Below are 27,336 nucleotides of genomic sequence, written 5' to 3'. Positions count from 1 at the left end.
ATAAAAAAAAATCCACTGGATCCAACTGTAACACCTTGCATCATTATTAGTTTAGATAGGTACCCAATCGTGTCTATAGACTGATAAATGATGCAATAACTGTAAGGATATCATGATCGGGAAAACGGTATATTTTTAGATATAACTCACAAAACCGTTATAAAGTTCACATATTGGACTTTAAACATGATTAGAATTAATATTACTAACCGACTTTACACAGGTGCAGTTTATGTAGGGTCTGTATTTTTTTTAAGCTAAATAAAGCGTATATTACATAGAAGATGTAGCTAGTCGGTAGATGAAGGCATTTTTAACAATTTTTTTCAATTAATACTTAAAATCTTTAAAAGATCTTTCTTGTTGTGCTCCGAATAAGTGGTTTAATAAAAAACTCTGACTATTTAAAAGTGCTTACATTAAGTTTAATTGAATAAATATTATTTCTATTTTAATTATATTTACACAAATGCAATTTATTGTGCTCTAAAATAGTTTTAGACCAGAGGTTTAATTAAAATGGAAATGAAAATTTTATTCCAAATTAAATAAACGCACACCTTGGTGCATTGTTTTATTAATTAATAAAACAATGCTCCAAGTACAGTATAATAACATACAGTGAAATTTATAGCCTATTCTGATATATAAGCTATATTACTTGCTATCTGTTTTTGCGTGAAAGAGTAACAAACATTCATACTCACAAACTTTCGTATTATTAATATTATTAAGATTTTACAGTAAAGTAATATTTAAATAAAATATTTCCTTAATTAAAAAAAAACCAGTTTCTTTGTAAAGGAAATTTAATTTAATTTTAAGAGACACTATATATACATACGCAATAATATTAAATAATATATACACTACTTTAAAGTTTATATTTATCGCTAAGAGAATAAAAAATAGTAATTCGAAATTTAAAAAAATCTGTTCAAAATCTCCCAAATACCAATAATTTCACATAAACCTGTAGCTGAGCTTTGCTCATCCCTTACCTGCCGCCCCGATGCGTGACCCCGTCTTGCCGACAATCTCCCTATATTAGTAGCTCCTATTCTCCCACGCGGATAGTCGTGCGCGGTCCGTCGCCTAAACCGTACGCATGCGTCTCGATCTACTATATTATTTTAACTGCTTGCGTCGTAGGAATCTACCGCCGAAAATGTCGCGAGTGGCTTTAATAGTATTTCTAGTCATTAGTATTTTAAGTCTTCAGTGTGAGATGATGGGTACATGCGCAAACTGTGCGAGTGCAGACCTGACGGTAGCTGAGCTGAATCAGGCCAGGCTGGCGTTCGTGAAACAGCAAATCCTGAAGAAGTTACGGCTGAGCAAGAAGCCGATAGTCGGGCTTCCTGTGAACAGTCTGCCGATGCCGGTGGCTCAGGGGCAGACGCTGAACGAACGGACGGACAAACCGCCGGAGTTCGATGATTATTATGGACGGACAGAACAGAAGATCATATTCCCAGTGGAAGGTGAGTTTCTTGAGAATCTTTGTTGGTGCTTTGGATTTGGGAATTATACGAACTTATATAAAAACTAAAATGGATTTATATACTGTTAAATTATCTTTTTCAAAATTCAATAATCATTTATTCATGTAGGACATTTTAGTCGCATATGAACGTCAAGTTTTTTACATTATAATTTAATTTTTTCACTACCGTTCAATTCGGTATATAGATCCAATTGAAAAGAACTGGCAAGAAACTCAATAAAATTTTTTTTTATAAGCCAGTTTATTTACTATGTATATTTATATAGGTGTCTATGTCTAACATTAAATTAAAATCAAGTGTATGAACAACTATTGTCATTTAAGTAATCGTTTAGTGAGTAGCTTTGCTCAGTAAATATGATTTAACAGATGTTTTTGAATTTATTTAAGTATAATTCCAATATATTCTTTGGTATCTTATTGTAAATTTTTATACCTATTCCCATAAAAGACCTATTTACTTTTTCTAAACGATCTATCGTAAAGGTTACACCTAGTTCCGTTTCTAAAGTCTTGGCTTTTACAAACATTCATGTATTTAATACCTCTACATTAATTATGATGTTCTAGTACTCATCAGTATGTAATTATATACCATTAGTGTTTATTATATTACTGGTTGGTAGTTTGTATTCACACGTTTCGACTTGTAAATGTAAACTTACAAGGATTATTAAAAGAGCAACACACAAGTTTCTTACTCGTTCTTCTTCAGCTTTCCGAACGAGAGGTAGATAAAAAAAATTGTTATGACTATTCAAAAGTGCTTAAATTAAGTTTATTTGATGACATTTCATCATTATTAAGTATTTCTGTATATTAGAGTGAATTAGAGTCAATTTTGTCAGAATTTCATAAGTTTTTACTATAAAATAAATGTTTTACTGTAAGTTGAAGTTAAGCACATACTCGATTAAGTTGAATTAAATTAGTTAAATTTTATTTTTCTACTGTAATTTAAATTATATAATTAACTCCATTATTCTAAAAAGATCGATCGACTTATAAACTATTTTAATTGTCTTAAACCTAGTTTAAGTTTAATATTTGATGTATTTTGTCTTTAATTCTATTCCTAAAAAGTAATTCCAAGATTAAAAAAAGATTTTTGTAAGCTCGTCCAATGAATTCATTAATTAAATAGTCAACAATAATTTCGCCAGAATGGTGATAAAATGCTAACGCGATACCGTACCTCGAGATATACATCGCGTGCTTTTTTAGTTATTAAAAACTTCCGCGTCTTTGAAAAATTTTTTCCAGAAGTTACAGAAAAGATCCATAATAAATAGAAATAATTTTCCCAAGAAGGGTGGAAGAACCACTCATGGGTGATAGACAACGTTGCAGGGTTCTAAATCCACTATATATACATGTTATTTAATTTTTGTTCCACAATACAAGTTAATTTATTTAAGTTACATAAATACATATACTTATTACTAAATAATGAAAGTTTTCATAGAGAATTTACGAACGGTATTTTTCATTAACAATTGATGTTGATGATGATGATGATGATGATGATGATGATGATGATGAATGATTCACGTTAATCTGCGTTATTGATGCCGCAGTATTCAAATACTGTGGCTGCACGTACATCATATCTTAAGATACATAGATAATTAAACACAATGATAGTAGTGTGATAGCGGCTCGACAGATATGCAACATCCTTCTCTGGTGTATGTTATCTTAAAACGATATTCAAGATGAATGAATCAGCCGAAAAGGATGAATCAGCTTTTAAATACTTAGCAGATGTAACAGTTCCCTATTTTTTTATGGATGATAATGGAATGCTGCAACCCTCCTGCGCTGACGGTTTATACTGGCGGGGCACCAGTGGAGGATGATAAGATGAGCATAAGGTCAAGTCATTTAGCCTATCGTGGTAAATTCACCTGGAATTTATTTATATTTTACTAGCTACTCGCCCCGACTTCACACGGGTGTACATGTATTATATATATAAACCTTCCTCTAGAAGCGCTCTATCTATTTAAAAAAACCGCTTCAAAATCCGTTGCGTAGATTTAAAGCGTAAGCATACATAGGTACAGGTAGCGACAGCGACTTTATTTTATACTATGTAATGATTTATTTATAACACTTTATTGTATTAAGGGGGTCTTCCTATGTGATGGGTTGAAAAAATCGATTTTTTTTTCATAAATTGCTCCCTTAACATGTCTAGAATACGGTAGTAAAGCGATTTTAGAAAATTCGAAGTCGTTTTAAAGATACAGCAGGTAAAAGAAAGAGCGGTTCGGAGCGGTGAGTTGGCAGTTAGAGACCGGGCCTATTGTGTACCGTCGGCTTTATACCTGGCCTCCCTTTTATTAATATATTTGTTTATACAAGTTTAGACACGTTTCTACAGACTTAAACAGAAATTTCTATTGTTATAATATTTTACCGAAGTTATTTTAGTCTATCCAAGAAAGTTATCCAAGAAATTACAAAATTCTACGGATTAGCAATTCGACGCCATCCAGATTCGCTTGAAGATATGAGAAAGGAAGTTTGGGCAACGTACTATCACAAATGTTCTTCTGATGAAAACCCTCAGCATCAATTTTGTCCAGAAGGCGAAGACAGTTGGTGTAAATGGCGTAAGGCTGAAGCTAATAATGAACTGGACAATTTCATCACGATAAACCACCTCTAATTCCGCAAGTCCAAGAAGCTATCAAACCGGTTTTCGAAGATTTATCGAAAGACGAATTATTAATTCGTTGTTTAGGAGCAGAGACACAAAACAATAACGAATCTTTGAATTCTTTGATTTGGACTTTCGCTCCTAAACATCTTCATTCTGGTCCCAAAGTTGTTGAAATTGCTAGCTACTTAGCAGTTATTATCTTTAATGAAGGTTTTCAAGGTATTTTAAAAGTTATGTCGATTATGGGATGCCCTGTTGGTCGTGAAGCCCAAGCGTATGTTGAGAAACGGGATGAAAAGCGAATCTTACGCTCTGAGCGGCGCGTAAGTGATGTCGTTAAACAAGCCAGGATTGACTCAAGAGCTGAACAATCTGCTTTAAAAGAGTTTCACGAGGAAGAGGAAGGAATACTCTATGGACCAGGCATCGCCGATTGAGAGTAAGTTGATATTTTAATAGTTTTTAACGGACTTGAAACTTTAAACGCGTTTTTCTCAAAACTGTGTTTTTCAAACTTTCCTCCATTGTATCTCAGAAACGGCTGGACCGAATTACTTGAAATTTACAGGGCACACTCAATATATGTAAACGCATGGAATGAACTATTATCAATCGAAAATTTTCAAAACTTCGATTTTTTTATAGCAAAAAACAAAAAAAAAAACGCCTAATTTGCAACTTTTATTTCAAATGTCTATCAAAAATCCAATTTTTTTTATATTCATTTGATTATAGGTCATTCCGTGCTTTTAAGCCTACAAATTAAAACGCCGTTTTTTTTTTTTTCAGATAAGCCGATCAGCCGGAATCGTGGAGGAAGTGGGAGCTCTTTTATTCGAGGCGGGGGTGTTCAGAGCGCTGTAACTCTAGTTTGACTGAATATTTTTAGCTGAAATTTTATATTTATACTGTCCAAATATGTGTTAATAAATGATAAAAAACTTGAAGCTCTAAATATTTACTGGTCGTAGAAAAAAAATCCTAAAATATCCCTAAAAAACAGGCCGTCACATAGGAAGACCCCCTTTAACAAAGAAAGAACATTAGCAAAATTAGAACATTAGAAAATAAAACTAAGTACAAAGGTAACTTATCGCTGATGTAATATCTTACAGATAACCTTTAGAAAGAGAATATTTACAAAAATAGAGTAGGAAAATTATAAGTAATAAGTGTATATAATTAAAATTATATACACTTATTTAATTTATGATGATGGTTTCCAGGGGGATTCTCATGGAGGTGAACCTGACATGATACATTGCTAGCAATGGTAACCCCATTGCTAGTTGGTCCACATTACTAACAATACTCTTCCCCACAACCGATCGCAATCACAAGTAATCTTTATCTTTATCTTTACCTTAATGACATGGGAATGTTAAAGTGGTTGAATAATAATAATACACATCGTTGATTCAGTTTCTCTATCTAAGGCATTCAGAGTAACCTGAAATTGAACGTCAGAGGTCAGAGCCCAAATAATCTTGGTGGGCATTTAAAAAAATAGTCTGTCATAAAAACATTACGTATTCTTTTTTTAATTTAATTTTAAACCTCTGTTAAATATTAATTTGACCAAATTTTTTAATAAGGACATTTTTTTTTTAAATACCTATCAAAATTATTTCGGCTCTGGCCTCTGACGTTTCAAAAAAGGACTAGAATCCTAAACTAAAAAGATGGTTTAAATTTTACTCAGGTAGAACGTTTTAAACTCCATCATTTCCAACCCGTCAGATATTTCTTTCCTTTGGATGAATTAGGAAAAAAAAATCTAGATTCCTCCTGTTTTGTCGATTTCCAATTATATTTCGATAACCACGGCTATTTGGCATGTCTTCTTGACTTTGTTTATAATTGTTTCGTGATAGGCGTTATAAATATAACATAATAATATGATAACTGTATAAAATATAATAAATTATCATTTAGAAACGTGAAACATTAATAATAACTGGTAACAGAATAGAATAATTGACGTTGAGGTATTCTGAAAACGGCTTGATGAGTTAGGGAATCACTTCCCTAGATGGTAGATTTGGCATATCATAAGAGTCCGTAATAGACCTACATGAATAAAAATATTTTGAATTTGAATTTGAACTTGTTGAGTTAGGGAATCACTATCTATATTCATGTAGGTCTATTACAGACTCTTATGATATGTCAAATCTACCGTCAGTTCGGAATGATTTCGAGATGAGAAGAACTGACAAGAAACTCAGCTCGTATTCTTTTCAAATTAATGTTAATGTAAGAATGGAGAATGAAACAAGGTTGACTTGTAGAGAATGACTCTAGTATTAAATTCTCCTTTTGTACTGTGTTTTTATCTATCTGCACAACTATTGCTTAGTCAGTCATAGTGCCGAATTTATATTTTTTATGAGTATAGACCACTTTATTTCCGTCGCTACATATACCTTTCTAAAATAATATTTTTCTCTAATTTAATTCTTTGACTTTCATCCTCTGATCGAGTGATCGTCCTCCCTCTGAATTCTGCCGCCCCTAGGACGCTGCCGCCCCTAGGCCGCGGCCTATATGGCCTATTTATAAATCCAGGACTTGTCAGTCGGTCAGTTCTCTATAATTTAGGCAGATATATATAGGTATATATATGTGTATATTGATATAGGTATCAGTATAATATATCTGCCTAAGTTATGGAGAACTGGACTTCATTGTTATCACCATAATTACCTTTTTTCTCAAATTTGATTATTCGTTTACAATATATAAGCTTTAGAAAAGGTTTTTAATTTTTAAACTGATTAAGAAGAACAAGGATGAAGTTAGGTTCATTAGTCAAGGGTGGCAAATAGGATTCACCAGAAATAAAAATTAATGGTTTCTAGAGGACACAAGGAGATCGACCAACAGGGTACATTAACAATGAGGGACGATCTCGGTGGTCTAGCGGTCTAGCACACCGCTTTACGACCGATGGTCGCGGGTTCGATTTCTCGCACGGCACAAACATTTGTATTTATGAATTTGATTGTTTGTATCCGTCTGGGTGTTTTCTATGTATAATATGTATGTATTTACAAATTTAAAAATCTATGTATATGTATCAGTTATCTAGTACCCATAACACAAGCTTTAGCTAGCTTAACTTGGGTCTAGACGGCGCTGTGTGTATTATCCTGAAATTATTATTATTATTATTATTAACAATACCTCCTTGCCAGGAATTATTAGATATTTCCCTAATTAGGGAGTAAAATTGTTCGAAATTTCATCTCTTTAGAGTGCTACTCTAAACGGGTTGAAATTCGGAAAAGCAACAAACTTCAGACAAACTTCAGACCATCTGAAGTTTAAGTTATCATATTTTGCGCGGGCAAAATCGCTTAAATGGGTATTTCAGGTTGTGATAAATGTGTATAAGGTCTTCGACTTCTCGCGGTCTAGTGCAAAAGTCATCTTACGATATTTGCGTCGTAAAAAGATACGGCCGTGCAAACATTGTTGTAGCGATCACAACATCGCCGATCAATGAGGTCAAGCATAGGTTGCTTGCCAAGTATAGAGCACCCAGGTTAAGACTAGCTGAACAGATTGTCGCGTTCAGAAAGTTACTTGCCCTATTCGTGTTTGGCCGTAGAGACTTGTCTGCTGTGGCTAGTATGACTGATTTATCTTCTTTCTCAATCAATTGTAAGTAACAATTTATAAAAAGATAATTAAATAAGGTATTACATAACTCAAGCTTAGCATTATTTACTTGCAAAGTGTGTGTGTGTATGTGTGTGTGTGTGTGTGTGAGAGAGAGAGGATAAGATAAGAGAGATAAATATTATTATTATTATTATGTATTCAATATGTTCTTTATTGATTTATGTACTCGAAAGAAACAAGAGGAAGATGCAAATCTCTGTCGCACGTGCTAACGTTTAGTTTATTCATATATGTAAATAGGAAGTTGGACTTCGTTCTGTTTGCTGTATTTTTTTTATTTATAGAACTCAGCAGTATTGCACAGGGCAACAGGTTGGTGGACTTTGGAGTCTATATAAAGTATGGTATCGTATCGTATCGTATCGTATCTATATAAAGTATGGTACAAGCGAATACGAAATACTGAACTAATATTAGTGTGATTGTTTTGTATTTATATATATATCTACCTTCACACGTACAGAGACACACAGAGACACAGAATACAGACAGACAAGAACAAATCGAAAATGAAATATATATATATCTATATTTAGAAATAAAATGTTTGTCTGTGAATGTTTACTACATGCATATGAATGTAAGTACGGTATATACGCCAAAATTACATTTTTTACAATTTTTGTCTGTCTGTCTGTTTGTTCTGGCTACTCTCTGAAATGGCAGGCGATTTTGGCAGGACTTTATTGGCAGATAGCTGATGTAATAAGAAGTAACTTACGCTACCTTTATCTTAGAACAATAAAATTAAATTCCACGTGGACGAAGTCCCATGTACAACTAGTATATATATATATATATATAATACTCCAGAGAAGTACTGTGTACGCAGACGTACACAGTTACAAAATTGTTTTATTCCAAGTGAGGCCATACCGTTTTAACTTATATATATTTTTATACTGACCATAGAGAAAAAATATTATTTGCCTATATTTTCTCTGTGGTCACAGATTTTTGGCGGGAACCGAAACGTCACAATACTAAGTGCCGGTAACATGGAGGCGCCGAAAATGTTATGTGCGGTTCATTGCGTAAGATCATTATTTTAGTCATGTTCAAACAAAAACGCAGTACAAATAATTTTTATCTTAAAACTAAAATTACTAGTCTGTCTTATTATAGATCTATATGTAGGTCAAACGTTAGATTTCATTTATATACGTTTAAGTTTGTTTACACTATACGAAACCTACACAAACTTTATCGATTGAGAATGTTTTTACATTTTTTTATCATTTCCGCGATTCGCAGCAATTTGACCTATGATTTCATACCTATTGGCATACAAGTGATTATTTAAGACAATCTTTTGTTTTGATAAGACGCTGCTCGGTAATTTGCGAATATTTGATAAGTCTCATTTATAAAGTTTATTATCACTTAAAAATGTATATTTAATATTTGGATTGATAAGTTTTAGTCTTATTTGGTAGTTTGTATTCATACAGCATTAGAAACACGCAAAGAAGTTGTACAATATTCATCAACAATTGCCATTCTTCTTATATATATTATTTGACGGGAGTAGTAGTTTAGCACACCGCTTTACTTCCGATCGTCGAGGGTTCGATTCCTCGCACGGCGCAAACTTTTGTATTTACGATTATGATTGTTTGTATCGGCCTGGGTGTTTCGTATGTAATTTATTAATAAAGTTTAAGTATTTCTATCAGTTGTCTAGTATCCATAACACAAGCTCTGCTTACCGTGGGACTATTTTTTTTATACTACTATGGTGGCAAACAAGCATACGGCTCATCTGATGGTAAACGGTTACCGTAGCCTATGGACGCCTGAAACACCAGGGGTGTCACATGCGCGTTGCCGACCCTTAAGAAACCTTAATATACCTTTCTTGAAAAATCCCATGCTCTCGAAAAAACCTCGGCAGGTAGTTTATTCCACAATCTAAGTGTACGCGGGAGGAAGTTCCTCTGAAACCGCACTGTCCGAGATCACTTAGGTTCCAGCGTGTGGGGATGAATTCCCTGTCGATGGCGAGCGGTGCGATGGTAAAAGGTAGCCGTAGGCATCATGTCAAACAATTCATCAGAACACAGTCCGTTGTATACTCGGTAGAACACACAAAGGGGTGAAACACCAGGGGTGTCACGTGCGCATAGCCGACCCTTAAAGCGCGTTGACGACTAGATGGCGTTGTGTTAATTGTCCAGGGTTCTTATATTATTATTATTACTCTATTTCTTAAAAAATACACGTGTTTCTATTATGTCTTCCTAGTAATTTGTTGTTTCGTTTTTCCTCCGTCCAAAGGTTGTCTCTTATGATTTCGGAGATTTCTTACTAGTGGATGACTAACATTTCGCGTTATTGATATTTAATATGGTTTAATGTATAGATAAGGATTGTTATTTAATGCGAAACTCGGCGCGTGCGTGCAATGTGTAGGTACATGTGAGTTATGCAATTATTTCTTAATGATTAACATTTAATGAATTAATTAAGGCTAGGCTAACGATAGAAGTTGAACAATCGTAGGAGTATATTTTGGGTAATTCAATTCGATTTATAGACTCAAATTGCATCTGCTTTTTTATCTATACCTCTATCAAGACTAAGAAAGGATTTTCATAAGTTTTTAATTTTTCGTTGTCAGTGACAATTTAGAATCTTACCAAATTTACAGAATCTTGTTTTAGGTTGTGTTGAGTTCTCTTTATTAAAAAGAATTATATATACATACTAGCTGTTCTCGCGACTTCATAATTTTTTTTTTTCTTAAATAAAAGATTTTTTCTAAAATCAAAGTAGCCTAAGTTACTCCTTATTACATCATCTACCTGCCAAAAAAGTTCCGTCAAAAACGGTCCAGCCATTTCAGAGATTAGCGGAACAAACAGAAGTAGTTCCTGAGATTAGCGCTCATCAAACAAACAAACAAACTCTCCAGCTTTATAATCTAAACTAAATATATATAACTCAAAGGTGACTGACATAGTGATCCATCAACGCACAGCCAAACCACAGGACGGATCGGGCTGAAATTTGGCATACAGGTAGATGTTATGATATCGCCATCCGCTAAGAAAGGATTTTGATAAATTCCACCCCTAAGGGGATAAATTAACGCGAGCGAAGCCGCGGGCAAAAGCTAGTATTAGTATATATATATAAGTACCTACTACGAATAGGCACCTACTGATAGTAGTTATTGTAGTGTGTATAGATAAGATTACATTCGTCTGTATTAGTCGGGGTTCACTTATGGCACATGTCGTAATTGTGAATCTGTGAAGCGAGACATGCGACAGATACTACTATATAACACTTAATTAGTTAAATCACGAAATGTCTTTATTAAATTAAAATATTCATATTCATATTTATTTTATTTTATATTCATAATGGTCTATAACAGACTTACATGTGAACCTGGGACCATTGTTGTTCTAAACCACTAAACAACAGAGGCCATTATAGATAAAACAGTTATTGAATCAAAATATCTTTATTCATGTAACTTTATTACTCACTCTTATGATATGTCCAATCTACAGTCAGTTCGGAATGATTTCGAGATGAGAAGAACTGACACGAAACTCAGCTCGTATTCTTTTCATATTAATGTTAATGTAAGAATGGAGAATGAAACAAGGTTGACTTGTAGAGAATGACTCTAGTATTAAATTCTCCTTTTATACTATGTTTTTTTTTATAATACAATACTATTACAAAAATACAGATTCATTTATAAATTCAATTTGGGAGAATGTAATGATCACCAGCAAACAGTTTCTAGGTACAAAGTTTTCTGTCTATAAACTGACAAAAGAAACAGCTCTTATTATGTTCAAATGCTTTAATTTTAAGAAAAGGCAGACAAATTCAGCTGTTGTTTATATATATTATTTTGTATTATCACGATGGTGTCCAGGCGGAACTGAATGGACATGGACAAACTACATTACTAACTTATATAAGTTTTGTTTTTATTTTTACACTTTTTTGCACCAGTTACAGAAAATATTAATTAATATAAAAATATGTTTAACAATGACGAGTACAAACGGCCGCCTTATCGCTTACAAGCAACCTTAATATTTATATAAAATTTAAAAAACCTATTTATATAAAACTTACAAAGTTATGAGTCCTGGGCGAAGCCAGGCGGTCGGACTAGTATGATAACGGTGTAGAAACAAACTAAACCTTTCCCAAAAAATATTAAACATATCAACAATGTTAATCAATAGATATTTCTAAAAATAAACATCGCAAAAACTCCTTTATGTAAGATAAGGGAATGTTTAAACAAACCCTTGCATATACCTTCGCCCGCCGCTATATGTCGCTGTACCCAACTGTATATACTGATAACATGATAAGGTCCAATTAGTCGGGTTCAGAGGTCGAAACATAATTTTTTTACTGCCACCGTCCCATTTCAATAATTAATTACAGTTAAGTTCCGTTTGATATCTTTGAAGGGACGTATTTTATATTTAGGTAAGTGTTATATATAACTGGCTGTGCCCACGGTTTCAATCGCAGAAGTTTATTGCCTACTAGCTGTACCCGCGGTTTAGAAGTTTATTGCCTACTAGCTCTACCCGCGGTTTTATCCGCATGAAATTTATAGTCTGTGTTATTCTGATATGTAAGCTATGTTACTGTGAAGTTTCATTAAAATCCGTTTAGTAGTTTTTGCGTGAAAGAGTAACAAACATCTGTCACTGTTTATGATTATTTTACTTCAGGTTCGATTCTTGCTCAAAATATATTTGTATTATATTACTTTGTGTATATTATTATTGCTAATCGAGTCTGTCTTTCTGTTCGTTGTCTATTCAGAAATCCTAATGAAAGATAGTCTGTGTGATTAGGACACGTTAAATTTTATCTGAAAAATCAGACAAAGTCACGGGTATCACATAGTTTCCTATAATTCTTGTGTGCATTCGGTGCAATAAACTCTACAAAAGATATACAATAAAAAAATAACATTTTTTAGTACACCTGACAAAACAACCGGTGGTAATAGCTTATGGATGTTTGTTTGAATGTTTAGTATCGATTACTACTAAACTTACAAACAGATATGGCGCGATATAGTTGGTTCAGTCACTTATCCTCGTAATTTGCACTTAATATTATTCAGTACATTTTGTAGTGTATCCTTAGGGTTGCTACATATAAAAAAATGTTAATGTCGGAATAGTAATCTTTTAATATATGTAAACACATTTTATTGACTATGCTCAATAACTATGTACTCTTTCAGTATTATATTGTGTCAACAAACAAAATATCGTTATTGTATGTTTTTTTGTGATTTTACCAATAATATAAGAGTAATTTGCTAAAAATATAAATTTAGTTATAAAACTAATAAAAAAATATAAGACATACACACAACTTTCTAGGTCAAAAAATACTAATTAAAAAGACCTTACCTGCCTATTCTTCTCGTTTTGAGTCTGCGTTCCGAATGAGTGGTAGAATAAAATATATGACTATTCAAAAATGTTTATATTAAGTAGAAACATAAATAATATTCAAATAAACTTTATATAAGCACTTTTGAATAGTCATATTTTTACTATAGATTTTATATATCTATACATTATATTACATATAAATAAAATTGGAGTGTCTGTTTGTAATACTGAAATAACCGTTTTTTTACTATATGCATATGAATATAAATACGGTACACAAACTACAATAATATTTTTTACAATTTTAGTTTGTCTGTGTGTCTGTTTGTTCCGGCTAATTCCTGAAAGGGCTGGACCGATTTGGACGGGACTTTTATTGGCAGGTATCTGATGTAATAAGGAGTAACTTAGGGTGCTTTTATTTTAGAAAAATAAAGTAAAATTCCACGCGGACGAAGTTATACTAATATAATCCAATTATTAACTCATTTTACCACTAAAATTCTCAAATTAAGTAATAACAAAGTGGTAAGAAAGCAGACTCTTCACAAGAAAAGAAACTTGTCTGTTGCTCTGTGACAGTGTGGATCTTGTCGGGTGTAGCCCTAGTTGGTTTGTTTCACGTGATGCGCATGCGCGCGGACAGTGACAGCCCCGCACTCGGCCAGAATGATAAATCACGACCTTTTTACATTAATAATATTATAGTACATTTGTACTTAAAAATGTTAATAAGCGTAACTCTACATATATACATTTTAACACATTTTTAAGGTATAGCCGATTATACACTGTACCTGTGCCTTCCAATAAAAAAGTAAAAAAAAGTTTTAAGAATGTTATAGGTTATTTGTACATAAAAATGTTAATAAGCGTAACTCTACATATATACATTTTAACACATTTTTTAAGGTATAGCCGATTATACACTGTACCTGTGCCTTCCAATAAAAAAGTAAAAAAAAGTTTTAAGAATGTTATAGGTTATTTGTACATAAAAATGTTAATAAGCGTAACTCTACATATATACATTTTAACACATTTTTTAAGGTATAGCCGATTATACACTGTACCTGTGCCTTCCAATAAAAAAGTAAAAAAAAGTTTTAAGAATGTTATAGGTTATTTGTACATAAAAATGTTAATAAGCGTAACTCTACATATATACATTTTAACACATTTTTTAAGGTATAGCCGATTATACACTGTACCTGTGCCTTCCAATAAAAAAGTAAAAAAAAGTTTTAAGAATGTTATAGGTTATTTGTACATAAAAATGTTAATAAGCGTAACTCTACATATATACATTTTAACACATTTTTTAAGGTATAGCCGATTATACACTGTACCTGTGCCTTCCAATAAAAAAGTAAAAAAAAGTTTTAAGAATGTTATAGGTTATTTGTACATAAAAATGTTAATAAGCGTAACTCTACATATATACATTTTAACACATTTTTTAAGGTATAGCCGATTATACACTGTACCTGTGCCTTCCAATAAAAAAGTAAAAAAAAGTTTTAAGAATGTTATAGGTTATTTGTACATAAAAATGTTAATAAGCGTAACTCTACATATATACATTTTAACACATTTTTTAAGGTATAGCCGATTATACACTGTACCTGTGCCTTCCAATAAAAAAGTAAAAAAAAGTTTTAAGAATGTTATAGGTTATTTGTACATAAAAATGTTAATAAGCGTAACTCTACATATATACATTTTAACACATTTTTAAGGTATAGCCGATTATATACTGCACCTGTGCCTTCCAATAAAAAAGGGAAAAAAAATCCTTCTAGGAAATATGTTATGGTACACTCATCACTTGTTCAAATATGAAGAAGTTTAAAAGTAGACTAGGCTGTACGATCTAAGGATCTTTTGCCTGTTCCATCACTGAAAAGGAGATGGACGAACATGGAAAAAAAAAGTTATGGTACATTTGTATGTTGACAAGCTTAACTCTACATAGATACATTTTAACACATTTAAGTTTCCCTTCATTGGCAGATATAGCCGAATATATAGTGCACCTGTGCCTCTTAATAAAAAAAAAATTGTCAATTAAAGTTTCGTTGCAGTTGCAAAAACTCTCTTGCCCCATATATAGTCCATATCCCTATTCCAATGTCGATTCTCATGATGTTTTATTCATTTCAAATGTAATTGAGTTTCGTTAAACCGTAAAACCTTAGCAAACAGACCGATAAACAAAGCCACAAGTATAATATTAGTATATTCGTAAATTTCGCGTTGTATATTACCATGTACAGAAAACCTGATAGAAAATAATCTCAATGTGATTTTAATTTGAATGCAAAAATTCCGCTGAGAAAATCTACAGTTTGATTCCTAAAGTTTACAATTTATTTGGTAAATTTGGTAGTATTGTACCGTCGCAGCCCGGAAGACGTCCACTGCTGGACATAGGCCTCCCCCAAAGATCTCCACGACGAGGGTGTAAATCCATTTGGCGGGTTATTGCCATAATCGCCACGCTTTGCATGCGGGTTGGCGGTCGCAGTGCGATGGTCGATATGTACTAGAAGATATCTTATTTTCTAGAATTTTCTAGAACATATATAGTACATATACAGGTAGTATTGTATGTGTTCTATCAAGTAAGATATTTTCTAGTGTATATACAATAATATCTACTTATTAAATTACACCGCCATACTATCTCTGATCTACAGGACGGTTGACTGGTAGAGAATGCCATCAGGCATTAAGTAATAGAAATAGAAATAATCTTTATTCAAATAAACATAATATAAGCACTTTTGAATAGTCAAGTTTTTTGATTCTACCGCTTATTCGGAATGCAGATTCATCACAAGAAGAATAAGATAAAACTTGTGTGTTGCTCTTTTAAGTAAATATTGATTTACTTATATTTAATTAACAACAAGGATTAGCTTGTTGCATGCGACAATCAACATAGAAACTGTTACGCACTTAAGTCCACCATATACACAATTTTGTGTACAAAAGAATAAATAAATATATAATTAGCTTATTAATTAATTTATTAATATCAATGTCGAGGGATAGTTCAAACAAATGTACCTACATTGTTGAGCAATGAATCATTGCATGACTCACTGAATAAAAGAAAACATTGCATCAAATCTATAGGCGACTTTCACGGCGTCACAGATAAACGTACTAATTGATAATCCAGTTAATAATAAATATTATTAAAATATCTCATTGACCCAGGTTTTATCTCTTATGTGTAAGTTTGTACGCAATTTTTCCATTTCAATTAAATGGATGGCAGAGACGGACTATCTCTAAATATAGTATTTTAATGAAATTTGACAAAAAGTTACACTTAATATCAAAATTGCCAGAATACATTCAAAAGCCCTAATTTCGGGCTACTCGAACAAATACTCCAATAGACTACTGCTATTGAGTAAAAACAATATATGTATGATGACCAGGGCCCTCACAGAACACTGCAAATTAAACAAGCATATTGCTAAACTAGGCCTATGCACGACAAAAATCTGCATATCCTGCCAAACTGAAGAGGAAACGCCACTATATATCTTATGTGGTTGTAGCCCACTCATTCATAAACGAAATGGAAAGTTTACACTCTTTCCCGGGGAGTTAAAAACCATCGCTCCTATGAATATCCTTCAATTCTTGTCCCTGACGGAGGTAGCGAACTTTGGTAAAGGGCGAGCACAATGGATCTACGTAGCTCGCAGTGCTTCAGGTGCTACAAACATCTGACAATACCCCAAACAACCCAATAAAAAAAATACACTTAATAACTAGAAGAGAAATAGACATCTTTTTAATCTAAAAATAATCTGGAAGAGGTGAAATAGAAGACTCTCTTCTTGCTTCCCATTTCTATTGTTACCCCGTCCAAATTAAACGGAGATCGAAATTTCGCTAAAGTCGTATTCGGTCAATAGTAGACCTTCAGCCGCTCCATAAGTCTTTCCGCGGGTTTGGAGTGCCATCTGCACTCGCCCCCTATCGTCTGGCGAAGCTAAAAAGACTAGTTATATTACTGTGAAGTTTCATCAAAATTTGTTTAATAGTTTTTGCGTGAAAGACTAACAAACATCCATCAGTCAATCCATACTCACAACTTTCGAGTTTATAATATTAGTAATATGTATAAAAGATATTTTATTTATTAAAACTTTAATGCACAGATATGTATACCTGTAAAATGTCTAGAGGCATTTTACAGGTATACATTTTAAATATAAAATTCTCGTGTCACAATGTTATTTACCGATATATACACCTCCAAAGCGGCTTCACCGATTTTTATAAAATTTTATAATGCATATTCAGTAGGTTTGAGAATTGGCAAGTATCTATTTTTCATACTTATAACTGATAAGGGTTGTACACTCGTAGCATTTTTTATATTTAGGGGAAAGTTTTTATTTTTTTATAATGTGGAATTAAAACTAATGTTTCACATTTCTTCCATTAACCCCTATTTTTTAATAGCGATATTAATTTATATGGCAAAACAACGTTTGCAGGGTCAGCTAGTATTATATATACCTATATATATAATGTGAAATCATAATATGAAATTGCAACTCTAAAAAGTTCGCCGTTCGTTGTAGTGATAACAGAGTCAAATATTATTGGATAAATAGTTTATAGTTATAAATTCAGAATGTTATGATTACTCACAATTATTTATGATTATAGATAAGGTCGCTATGGTAATATTTAATAACATATTTGTATAAATACTATGCTCCGTGACTTGTAAAATTGTTGTGGGAAGACTAAAGACCAGTGTGGACATAAATAAATTACGATTTAGATCTTATTCAGTACTAGTTACTCGCCTCGGCTTTGCACGAGTGTACATGTATTATATATATAAATCTTCCCTTTGAATCACTATTTATTAAAAAAACTGTTTCAAAATCGGTTGCGTAGTTTTAAACATTTAAAAGCATACATAGGGACAGACAACGACAGCGACTTTATTTTATACTATGTAACTAGCTACTAGCCCGGCTTCGCACGGATGTACATGTATTATATGTATAAACCTTCCCCTTGAATCACTTTATCTATTAAAAAAAACCGCTTCAGAATCTGTTGTGTAGTTTTAAAGATTTAAGCATAAATAGAAGCGGGCAGAGAGCGATAGCGACTTTGCTTTATACTATTTGTAATTTTTTTATGGGGAAGGCATTTTAAGTTTTTGCTTCGTCTGGAAAAAAAAATAAGATCCAGGGCTGGGGTCACCTGGTCTATAAAACATGGTCAGTGATGTATGATGAGTGTGTATACACAGTGATAGCTGGCTCATACGTCATACTCGTGAACGAGTGCTGCTTGTAGGGATTTGTCAGCTCTAATCACTATGACTGATTTAATCTTATTGTGTATTAAATATCAGACCCTAATAAATTAGTGCTAGTTGGTAGCAGTTTGGCAGATGAACACGCTGAGAACACAATCACGCATCCTTACCTTCTTTGGTCACGTCTCGCGTAGAAACAACTCATCCATAGAGCGCCTTGTACAGGGTAGAGTTGACGGTACTAGACCTCGTGGACTATCATCCATGCGATGGACCGACCAAGTAAAAGCAGCAGTAGGCGATCCACTCCACGAGTGCACCAGAATGGCAGCGAGTAGGGAGAAGTGGCGAGCTGTTGTACGGCCGATGACATCTGACTCTCAGTCTACTACATAATGCTCACGACTGTTCTGATAATAGCGAATTGAATAAGAAGTTGGTAGTTTGTATTCACACGTTTCCACTTAAAAATGTAAAGTTACAACGATTATTTAAAGAGACACGCAAGTTTCTTACTCATTCTTCTTGTGATGAGACGGCTTTCCGAATAAGTAGATTTAAAGAAGAATAACTGTGACTATTCAAAATTGCTTAAATTTAGTTTATTTGAATAAAAGATTTTCTATTCTACTTTATTTTTATATACTTCTTTGCTATTACAGTTATATGCTCATAAGAACATGTTTTGTTTGTTTTTTAAAAGTCTTATATTCTACTTTCCGTAGATACGCAGTGGAGAAATCTATTTTTATAAAAGGTATATCGGTCATTGCCTATCCATCATTCTGTTTACTTTGGCCCCAGCTTATCACCTTATTATTATTTTTAATGAGCACCCTTGTGCTCTTGTAATACGCAGTTTCTGCTAAGTAGGCATCTTACACTAATAATAACCGATACGATATTGAAACCTTCATGAAAAGAGCTTATTCCTTATTAAAAGTCCAGTTAAAATTAAAATTAAAATTTTAATATTTATACACATGTAAATAATAAAAAAACAAAAGAAAAAGAAAAAAATCGATATGTCTATATAAACTAGAACAAAATAAAAAGATAGAAATATGTATACATATATAAACTTCTGTAAACATTTACGCATGCCGTGGCAACCAGTAATTAAGTCAACACTATAATAATAATAATAATCTCAGGACAATTCACACAGCGCCATCTAGTCCCAAGTTAAGCTAAAAGTACAATATACCTGAACTTTTTGCAAGTGATAATAATTGTAACCTCATAGTGTATGTCTTGTTGGTCGCTCAAATATATAAATAAAAGGTCGATAACGCACTTGTAATTCTCCTAATGTTACGGGTGCTCATAGGCGGCGGTAATCACTTACTATCAAGTGAGCCGCATGCGCCTTTATCCCCTGTGCTATAAAAAATACTCTCTATTCTGCATAAGAAACAAATATTTACAAAACAAAATCTTAATATAAAAATATGCTATTAAAAGGCGGCCTTATCGCTAAAAGCAATTTCTTACAGACAACCTGGACAATTACTAGCTATTAGTCGCAGTTTCTCCTGCTTTTTGATTCATACTCCTGATGCAATCAATATATATTCATGACAAGTTTTATTAAGATTCGTTTAACAGTGAGAAGGATTATATTTATATATTTTTTAAGCTTATATTTTTTTCCTTTCTGTAATTTTGTCTTATCTGATTTAACTCTTTACTTTAGAACATGAATAACTAGCTGACCAAATTCGTCTGCATCACATTTTCACCGTTTATTCTCCAATTCATAATAGCGTGATGAATACTTCGAGTTGTCTATTTCCTTGTCCAAAGTCCCATCTAGATTTATACCTATTCCTAAATCTATACCTGTTATACCTTGTTCATCAGAAGACTGTGGTATAAACATGAAATCATAAAGAGAGATCTTTGTTCTATATTATGTTATTCTAATGTATAAGCTATGTTATTGTAAAGTTTTATCAAAATTCGTTCACCAATTTTTATGTAAAAGAGTCACAAACATCCGTTCATACATGCTCAGAATTTTTCCTGTTTATAATATTAGTAAGTACAAGGATATTGATATAAACTGGAATACGAAATTTAAATTGTCATGGTTATATATTAAGACAGTAAAAAAAGCTAAAAATTTGTCTATGGATCGTGTAAATTATTGTCTGTATTTTCCTTGATGAAAATATCTACTATACCTACAGATACGTTAACTTACCACCGGACTATATCAGTGGAATAACTTATTACAAAACATTATAAAGCTGAAGAGTTTGTTCGTTTAAACGCGCTAATCTCAGGAACTACTGAATTCGAATTGAAAAATTATTTTTGAGTTGGATAGATCATTTGTCGAGGAAGGCTTCATTACATAGTATAAAAGTCGCTGTCGCTGTCTGTCCCTATGTATGCTTAAATCTTTAAAACTACGCAACGGATTTTAAAGCGGTTATTTAAATAGATACAGTGATTCAAGACGAAGGTTTATATCTACATATAATACATGTAGTCCCGTGCGCAGCCGGGGCGAGTAACTAGTTAAGCTATATGACATTACGCTACGGCCAATAGAAGCGAAGCAGCAGTGAAAGATGTTGGAAAAACGGGGAAAATTATTCATTTTGAGGGCTTCCGTTGCATGCATCGCAGCCCGGAAGACATCCACTGCTGGACATAGGCCTCCCCCAAAGATCTCCACGCTGCGTCTTCCGGTCCGTGGTCGCCACTCGAGGACTTTACTGCCCCAACGGCCATCTGTCCTACGAGCTGTGTGCCCTGCCCATTGCCACTTCAAAGTCGCAATTCTTCGGGCTATGTCGGTCACTCTGGTTCTTCTGCGGATCTCCTCATTTCTGATTCGATCACGCAGAGTAACTCCGAGCATAGCCCTCTCCATTGCCCTCTGAGTGACTCTGAGCTTGTTGATGGGGCCCATAGTTAGCGACCACGTCTCTGTTCCGTCACTGGCAACATACACACAAAAAAGTCGCGAGCGCAGCAATAAATTTCACACAAGTGAAACTGCGGCGACTAGTAGTATTAATTAAGAAGATATCCCGGTAGATAAATAGATATCAATACAAAAATATTTTCATAGATATAATAATGTTATTTATTGTTTTTTTGAAGTAATTAGATACATATAAATATAATTCCTCTTCAGATAAATTTGTTTACTGTAAATTTTTATCTGCGTTGAGGTCATTATTTCTAAGTTATTTTATTTACTTTGTCCCAATTGTACGGTATGTCTAATTAGACATTAGATATCTTCCTCTATCCTAATTAATAAACATATAGTAGGTATCATAATAATAATCTCAGGACAATTCACACATCGCCATCTAGATCCAAGTTAAACTAGCTTTTGCTTGTGTTATGGGTAACTGATACAAATACATAAATATATTTTTATAGTAAATACATACATATTATACATAGAAAACATCAATTCAACACAAACGCTAACATTTGTATTCATATATATGATTGTTTGTATCGGTCTGGGTGTTTTCTATGTATAATATGTATGTATGTACAAGAAAAACCTATCTAAGTATTTATATCAGTTGTCTAGTACCCATACCCAACTTAATACAGTGTAGTCTGTTTTTTAATCCCGGACGCAAATTTGACATTACCGATGTTGCCAGGATTTTGTAATATTTAAATAGGGTTGTGGCACTATCGGAATTTAATATTAATTACCTATTTTTATAGGATACTCAAAAATAATGTGTGGGTGTTTATTTAAAAAGCATTATTACAAAATGTATATGGTTGTTGCATCAAAATATATTTTTTATTTTTCACTAAAATAAAGACTAACTATAAAATAAATGACCTTATGATGCCATATATCATAAAACATACAACTATTTAAAATATTTAGCTAATTGAAAGAAAAAATGTACGGAAACGACAAAAATATAATTTTGTATTGTAATGGAAACACTGGTATATGTACGTAAATATTGAATATCTGTTGTGGAAACGTCATCTAAAGCTTTAAAACTGATTACCGATTAAACAAATCGGTATCGCAGGCAGAGCACTACCGTGCTACAGGTGGTAACATTATTTGAAAATTTGACAATTACACCTGTCAATTTATTCTCCGGAATTTAAAAACATTCAGTTAAAAATATAACTGTTAGCGGGAATAGAATGTTGTTATTTTTAACACCAATAGGTTTGTTTGTATATAATGTTTTTACCTCGTCTTTTTGCGCCATAGTGTGTATCTCGTACAGCTTATCTCCGACCTTTGGGGTCATTCCTTGCTCTAATTAACTTGTGAACAGTTAGTGTTCGAAATGAAGATACGATTCACGAGATATCTAATTCTTCATACTATCATACAACTTACAATACTTCTTTTAATTAATGTGAAAATGACTTTATTTGTATGTGGTTTACTGTAAATACTTATTTGTTACCGTCAACGGCAATCGTTCGCCAGCATGCCCCGCTAAAACGACTACAACGCCATCTGGTTTGAGTGAGATAACCACCACAATATATTTTTAATTAATTAATATTATTTATGCTTATAAACTAGAAGTAAATATATAAATAGTAAGGATTAAATCTAATTATAGTTATGACATAAAATGTATGTTCTAAAAGTTTGATATAATCGTGTTTATTATTGAGTACAAGATATAAGTTCTGATTTGACCATAACAGTCCCACTGACTTTAAAAAGAACCACCATATTGTGTGCACAGACCCCTCCGATCGATCCCCCGTCCATTCAAACGGGGATCGAAATTACGACGGCCTGAGCCGAGGTTCGAACCCCTAGTGGTGCCCTCAGACTAAAGTCGTATCCGTCGGGCAGGAGTTGGCCTTCAGCCGCTCCATAAGTCCTTCCGCGGGTTTGGAGTGCCATCTGCACTCGCCCCATAACGTCCGGTGAAGCTGTAAAGGCCAGCTACGGCCAACAGCATTAGAGTAGTCCGAAAAAAAGAAAAAAAAGTGTGCACAGACCAGTTCGGTTTAGATGCTCGAAGTGAAAAATACATATAAGTGAAAGAAAAATTAATAGTCTCGTTGCTGCTTTCCCGTAACATATTGTAATATCAGGACAATCCATATAGTGGAATCTAGTCATAAGCTAAGCAGAGTTTGTTTAATTGGTACTAGACAACTGATATATATATATATACATGGGTAAATTTTTATTTTCTTAATACCTACATAGTTATATACATACTTAGACATAACCAGAACGATACAAACAATCATACTCATGAATCCAAATTTTTGTACCGTGCGAGGAATCAAAACAGCGACCATTTGTTAGGGAGTCTTTTTAATAACTTTCTTGTTTGTATTTTTGGGTAGAATTTTGTTTTGTTTATTATGTTTATTAGTTAGTTGTTGGAATGGGAAGTCTTGGATGTTGGTAGTAGCATTATAAATAAAATCATATGTTTTGTTCCAGGTGAATGCTTGACGTCGGGTCGGTATCCCTTCAAGTGTCTGCAGTTCGAGTTACCACCAGATGTGGAGCCAGAAGAGGTGGCAGTTGTGGAGCTGTGGTTCTATAAGGTATTGTTATGGCAATTTTATTGGTATACTATTACCACAGATATATTTATTTATTTATTCATTCATTAATCCGATCTTCAGCGATGGTCTAGTGGTTTAGTACACCGGTTTACTTTCGATAGCCGCGGGTTCGATTCCTCGCAAGGTGCAAACATTTGTATTCATGAGTATGATTGTTTGTATCTGGGTGTCTTATAAGTATATTATGTATGTATCTATAAAAAAAAATCGAAGTATACATATCAGTTGTCTAGTACCCATAACACAAGCTCTACTTGCGGTGGAACTAAATGGCGTTGTGTTAATTGTCCAGGATTATTTATTTATTTACTCATTCATCAATTCCATCATTTATTTATTGCAATATCACAAAAATATGTAGCACATGCATACAGAGTGTGGTTAAGTTCATCATCAAAATTCATCACCAAACACATGTTCTTCCTCAGGAACGCGATCCGTTGGACGAATACAACCAAACCTTCGTCATATCTGAAGCAGCACATTGGGACAGTCAGCAGCAATTCAAGAAGACCAGGCCAATAGCTATAAAGGAGACGGATATTGGAGAAGGCTGGGTGCGGGTGGAACTGGCGTGGGCCGTCAGGGTGTGGCTTGAGGGACGCGAGCGATTGCACACGCTGCATGTAGCGTGCAGGACTTGTCAGGTTGGTTTTAGATGTTATCAAATATAATAGACAGCCTCGGTGATCTAGCGGTTTAGCACATTGCTTCCAAGTTCCAATGTTCGCGGGTTCGATTCCTCGCTCGGTGCAAATATTTGTATTCATGATTATGATTGTTTGTATCGGTCTGGGTGTTTTCTATGTATGTTATGTAATATTAAAAAGGTCTAAGTGTTTATATTAGTTGTCTAGCACCAATAATACAAGCTCTGCTTAGCTTGGGCTGGATGACACTGTGGGAATGTTCCAGGGACATTATTAATTTCAAATTCAAATTCAAAATAATTTATTATTTTAGCCGCTTATGAACGTTAAATTTATTTTTTTCCCCTACCGTCCAGTTAGGTATATGGATCCAATTGAGAAGAACTGGCAAGAAACTCAATTGAATTACTTTTTTTTTAAAAACAAGTTTATTTACAATGTATAACATTAAAAGAAAATCCGATGCATGAACAACTATTGCCATGCACGCTCGTCATTCAAGTAATCGTTTAGTGAGTAATAGGCATTGCACCGTAAATATGATTTAAGACGTTTTGAATTTATTTAAGGGTAATTCCAATATATCTATAATATAATATATATCAATTTACCATAAACCATTTCATTTCACAGCTTCGGCGTGCACCACTCTCATTCCACAAGAAGCACCGTCCGTTCCTCGTGCTCTACACCAAGTATGCTGGTAAACACCGTCGTGGTCGAGCGGTGGATTGTTCAGCGACCACTAGCGAGTGCTGCAGGGAGCCGCTGTATGTGAGCTTTAAGGAGCTGGGCTGGGATGACTGGATCATCAGACCGGCGGGCTACCACGCCTACTTCTGCAAGGGCACCTGTGCTCCAATATCTGCTGTCACCACCGCGGAAAGTTATCATCACAATATTATTAGAGTGAGTATTGTATTTACTTTGGCAAAAAATACCTAAACCTTCCTCTTGAATCACTCTATATATTAAAAAGACCGCTTCAAAATCCGTTGCGTAGTTTTAAAGATTTAATCATACATAGGGACAGACAGCGACAGCGACTTTATTTTATACTATGTAATGAAGAAAAATTTTACGGTTACCGTTTTCCATGTGATGATGTGACGGTAATGTGCCCATCTGTGTGGTTTGTATAGGATAATTATAACTAAATGTTTAAGACTCGTTTGAGTTCTTGGACAAATAATAATAATCTTAGGACAATTCACACAGCGCCATCTAGACCCAAGTTAAGCTGGCTAAAGCTTGTGTTATGGGTACTAGATAGCTGATACATATATATAGATATATTTTTTTAAAACATACTTTTTTTTAATTATACATAGAAAACACCCAGACCGATACAAACAATCATACTGACTTGGCATTAGGTTGTCATGCTCAGGAGCGAGGACTATGTCCTAAAGAAAGTATTTAACAAAAACGTGGATGGATGGTAAGGGAGAGGACGACCAAAATGTGTAATGATACTCATGTTTATAGTAAAATAAATTTTATGTTGATTTAATTTAAGTGCAAAATGTTAATTTCTTTTGCTTTTGTCCTATAGAAATATTTCTACACGGTATCAAATAAGAAAATCCAGTTCAACCCGTGTTGCGCGCCTACCACATTCAGCTCGTTACAACTGTTGTATGTGGACTCAAACAATACGGTCACGCAGAAAACCTTACCGAACATGGTTGTGGAATCGTGCGGTTGCATGTGACCGTTCATTAGTGCTCCAGTGAACTTACAGACTAAGGTGTTAAGTGTTCAATCTACTTACTGACTCAGTGATATTTGCTAAATATATACAGTGGACAATTGATTTGATATTATAGTTTAAATTGTTATTTATACTAAAAATAGTTGCAATTGTATGATTGGATGGAGATAAAATATTGTGATATTTTTTGTTCTCCAGATGTTTGATTAGGGATAGGAAATGTTTTACTGCTGACAAATCGTATCTACTTACTATGTGGGTTTGATAGGCCGCTGATGTACAGTCGGTCAGTTGTTAGGTGGCGGATCTCTGAGGGTGGAGTATAGCAGCCAAATACGACCGACTGTATAACATCCGCCTAAGGCTGTTGATATTATCTTTTGTTTTGAACAGATTGATATTGAATTATGTCTTAATATAAGGCGAATCATACTCTTCAAAACTGAAACTATCAAATACAATACTTCATACTTACTACTAAACTAAAAATTTCAATGTCAAAATAATGAATTGCATCGAATGAAGGTCTTGATGATTTCCAGTGAGATTACCGATACTCTGTAATATTTTTACGAGAACTTTGTTTTTTTAGTGTTAGTAAGTATATTAAAGGATAGTAAATAAATTTTATATAATTAAAATCCTATAATGACTCTTTTAAAAGCATATTTTTAGGACCGTTTGTCTACAACTGTGGAGTGTAGCAGTGAACATTTTCATATTCCCTTTGTGTTTGGGAAACTCTTTTACTTAAGTTTAAATTGTGATATAGTAAGTTTTAAATAATTATAATTGTACAGGATTAGTCGTAAAATACATATATACGTATATA

At 33.5% G+C, this 27,336-nt stretch overlaps 1 protein-coding gene across 1 annotated transcript; it reads left to right on the top strand.

The window, feature by feature from the left end:
- The first annotated feature begins 1,090 nt into the window (after nt 1-1,090).
- LOC131842669 (inhibin beta B chain-like) lies at nt 1,091-27,336 on the top strand. Its single transcript, XM_059191240.1, has 5 exons — nt 1,091-1,484; nt 24,013-24,119; nt 24,569-24,787; nt 25,424-25,699; nt 26,346-27,336. The coding sequence occupies exons 1-5, from the start codon at nt 1,109-1,111 to the stop codon at nt 26,502-26,504; spliced, it is 1,137 nt and encodes a 378-aa protein (XP_059047223.1). The 5' UTR covers nt 1,091-1,108; the 3' UTR covers nt 26,505-27,336.

This window comes from Achroia grisella, unplaced genomic scaffold (assembly GCF_030625045.1).
Source record: "Achroia grisella isolate CSIRO2021 unplaced genomic scaffold, CSIRO_AGI_Agris_v1 utg241, whole genome shotgun sequence".
Classification (NCBI taxonomy): Eukaryota; Metazoa; Arthropoda; class Insecta; order Lepidoptera; family Pyralidae; genus Achroia; species Achroia grisella.
The sequence above is the reverse complement of the archived record's forward strand: the minus strand, read 5'-3'. Positions and strand labels throughout refer to the sequence as shown.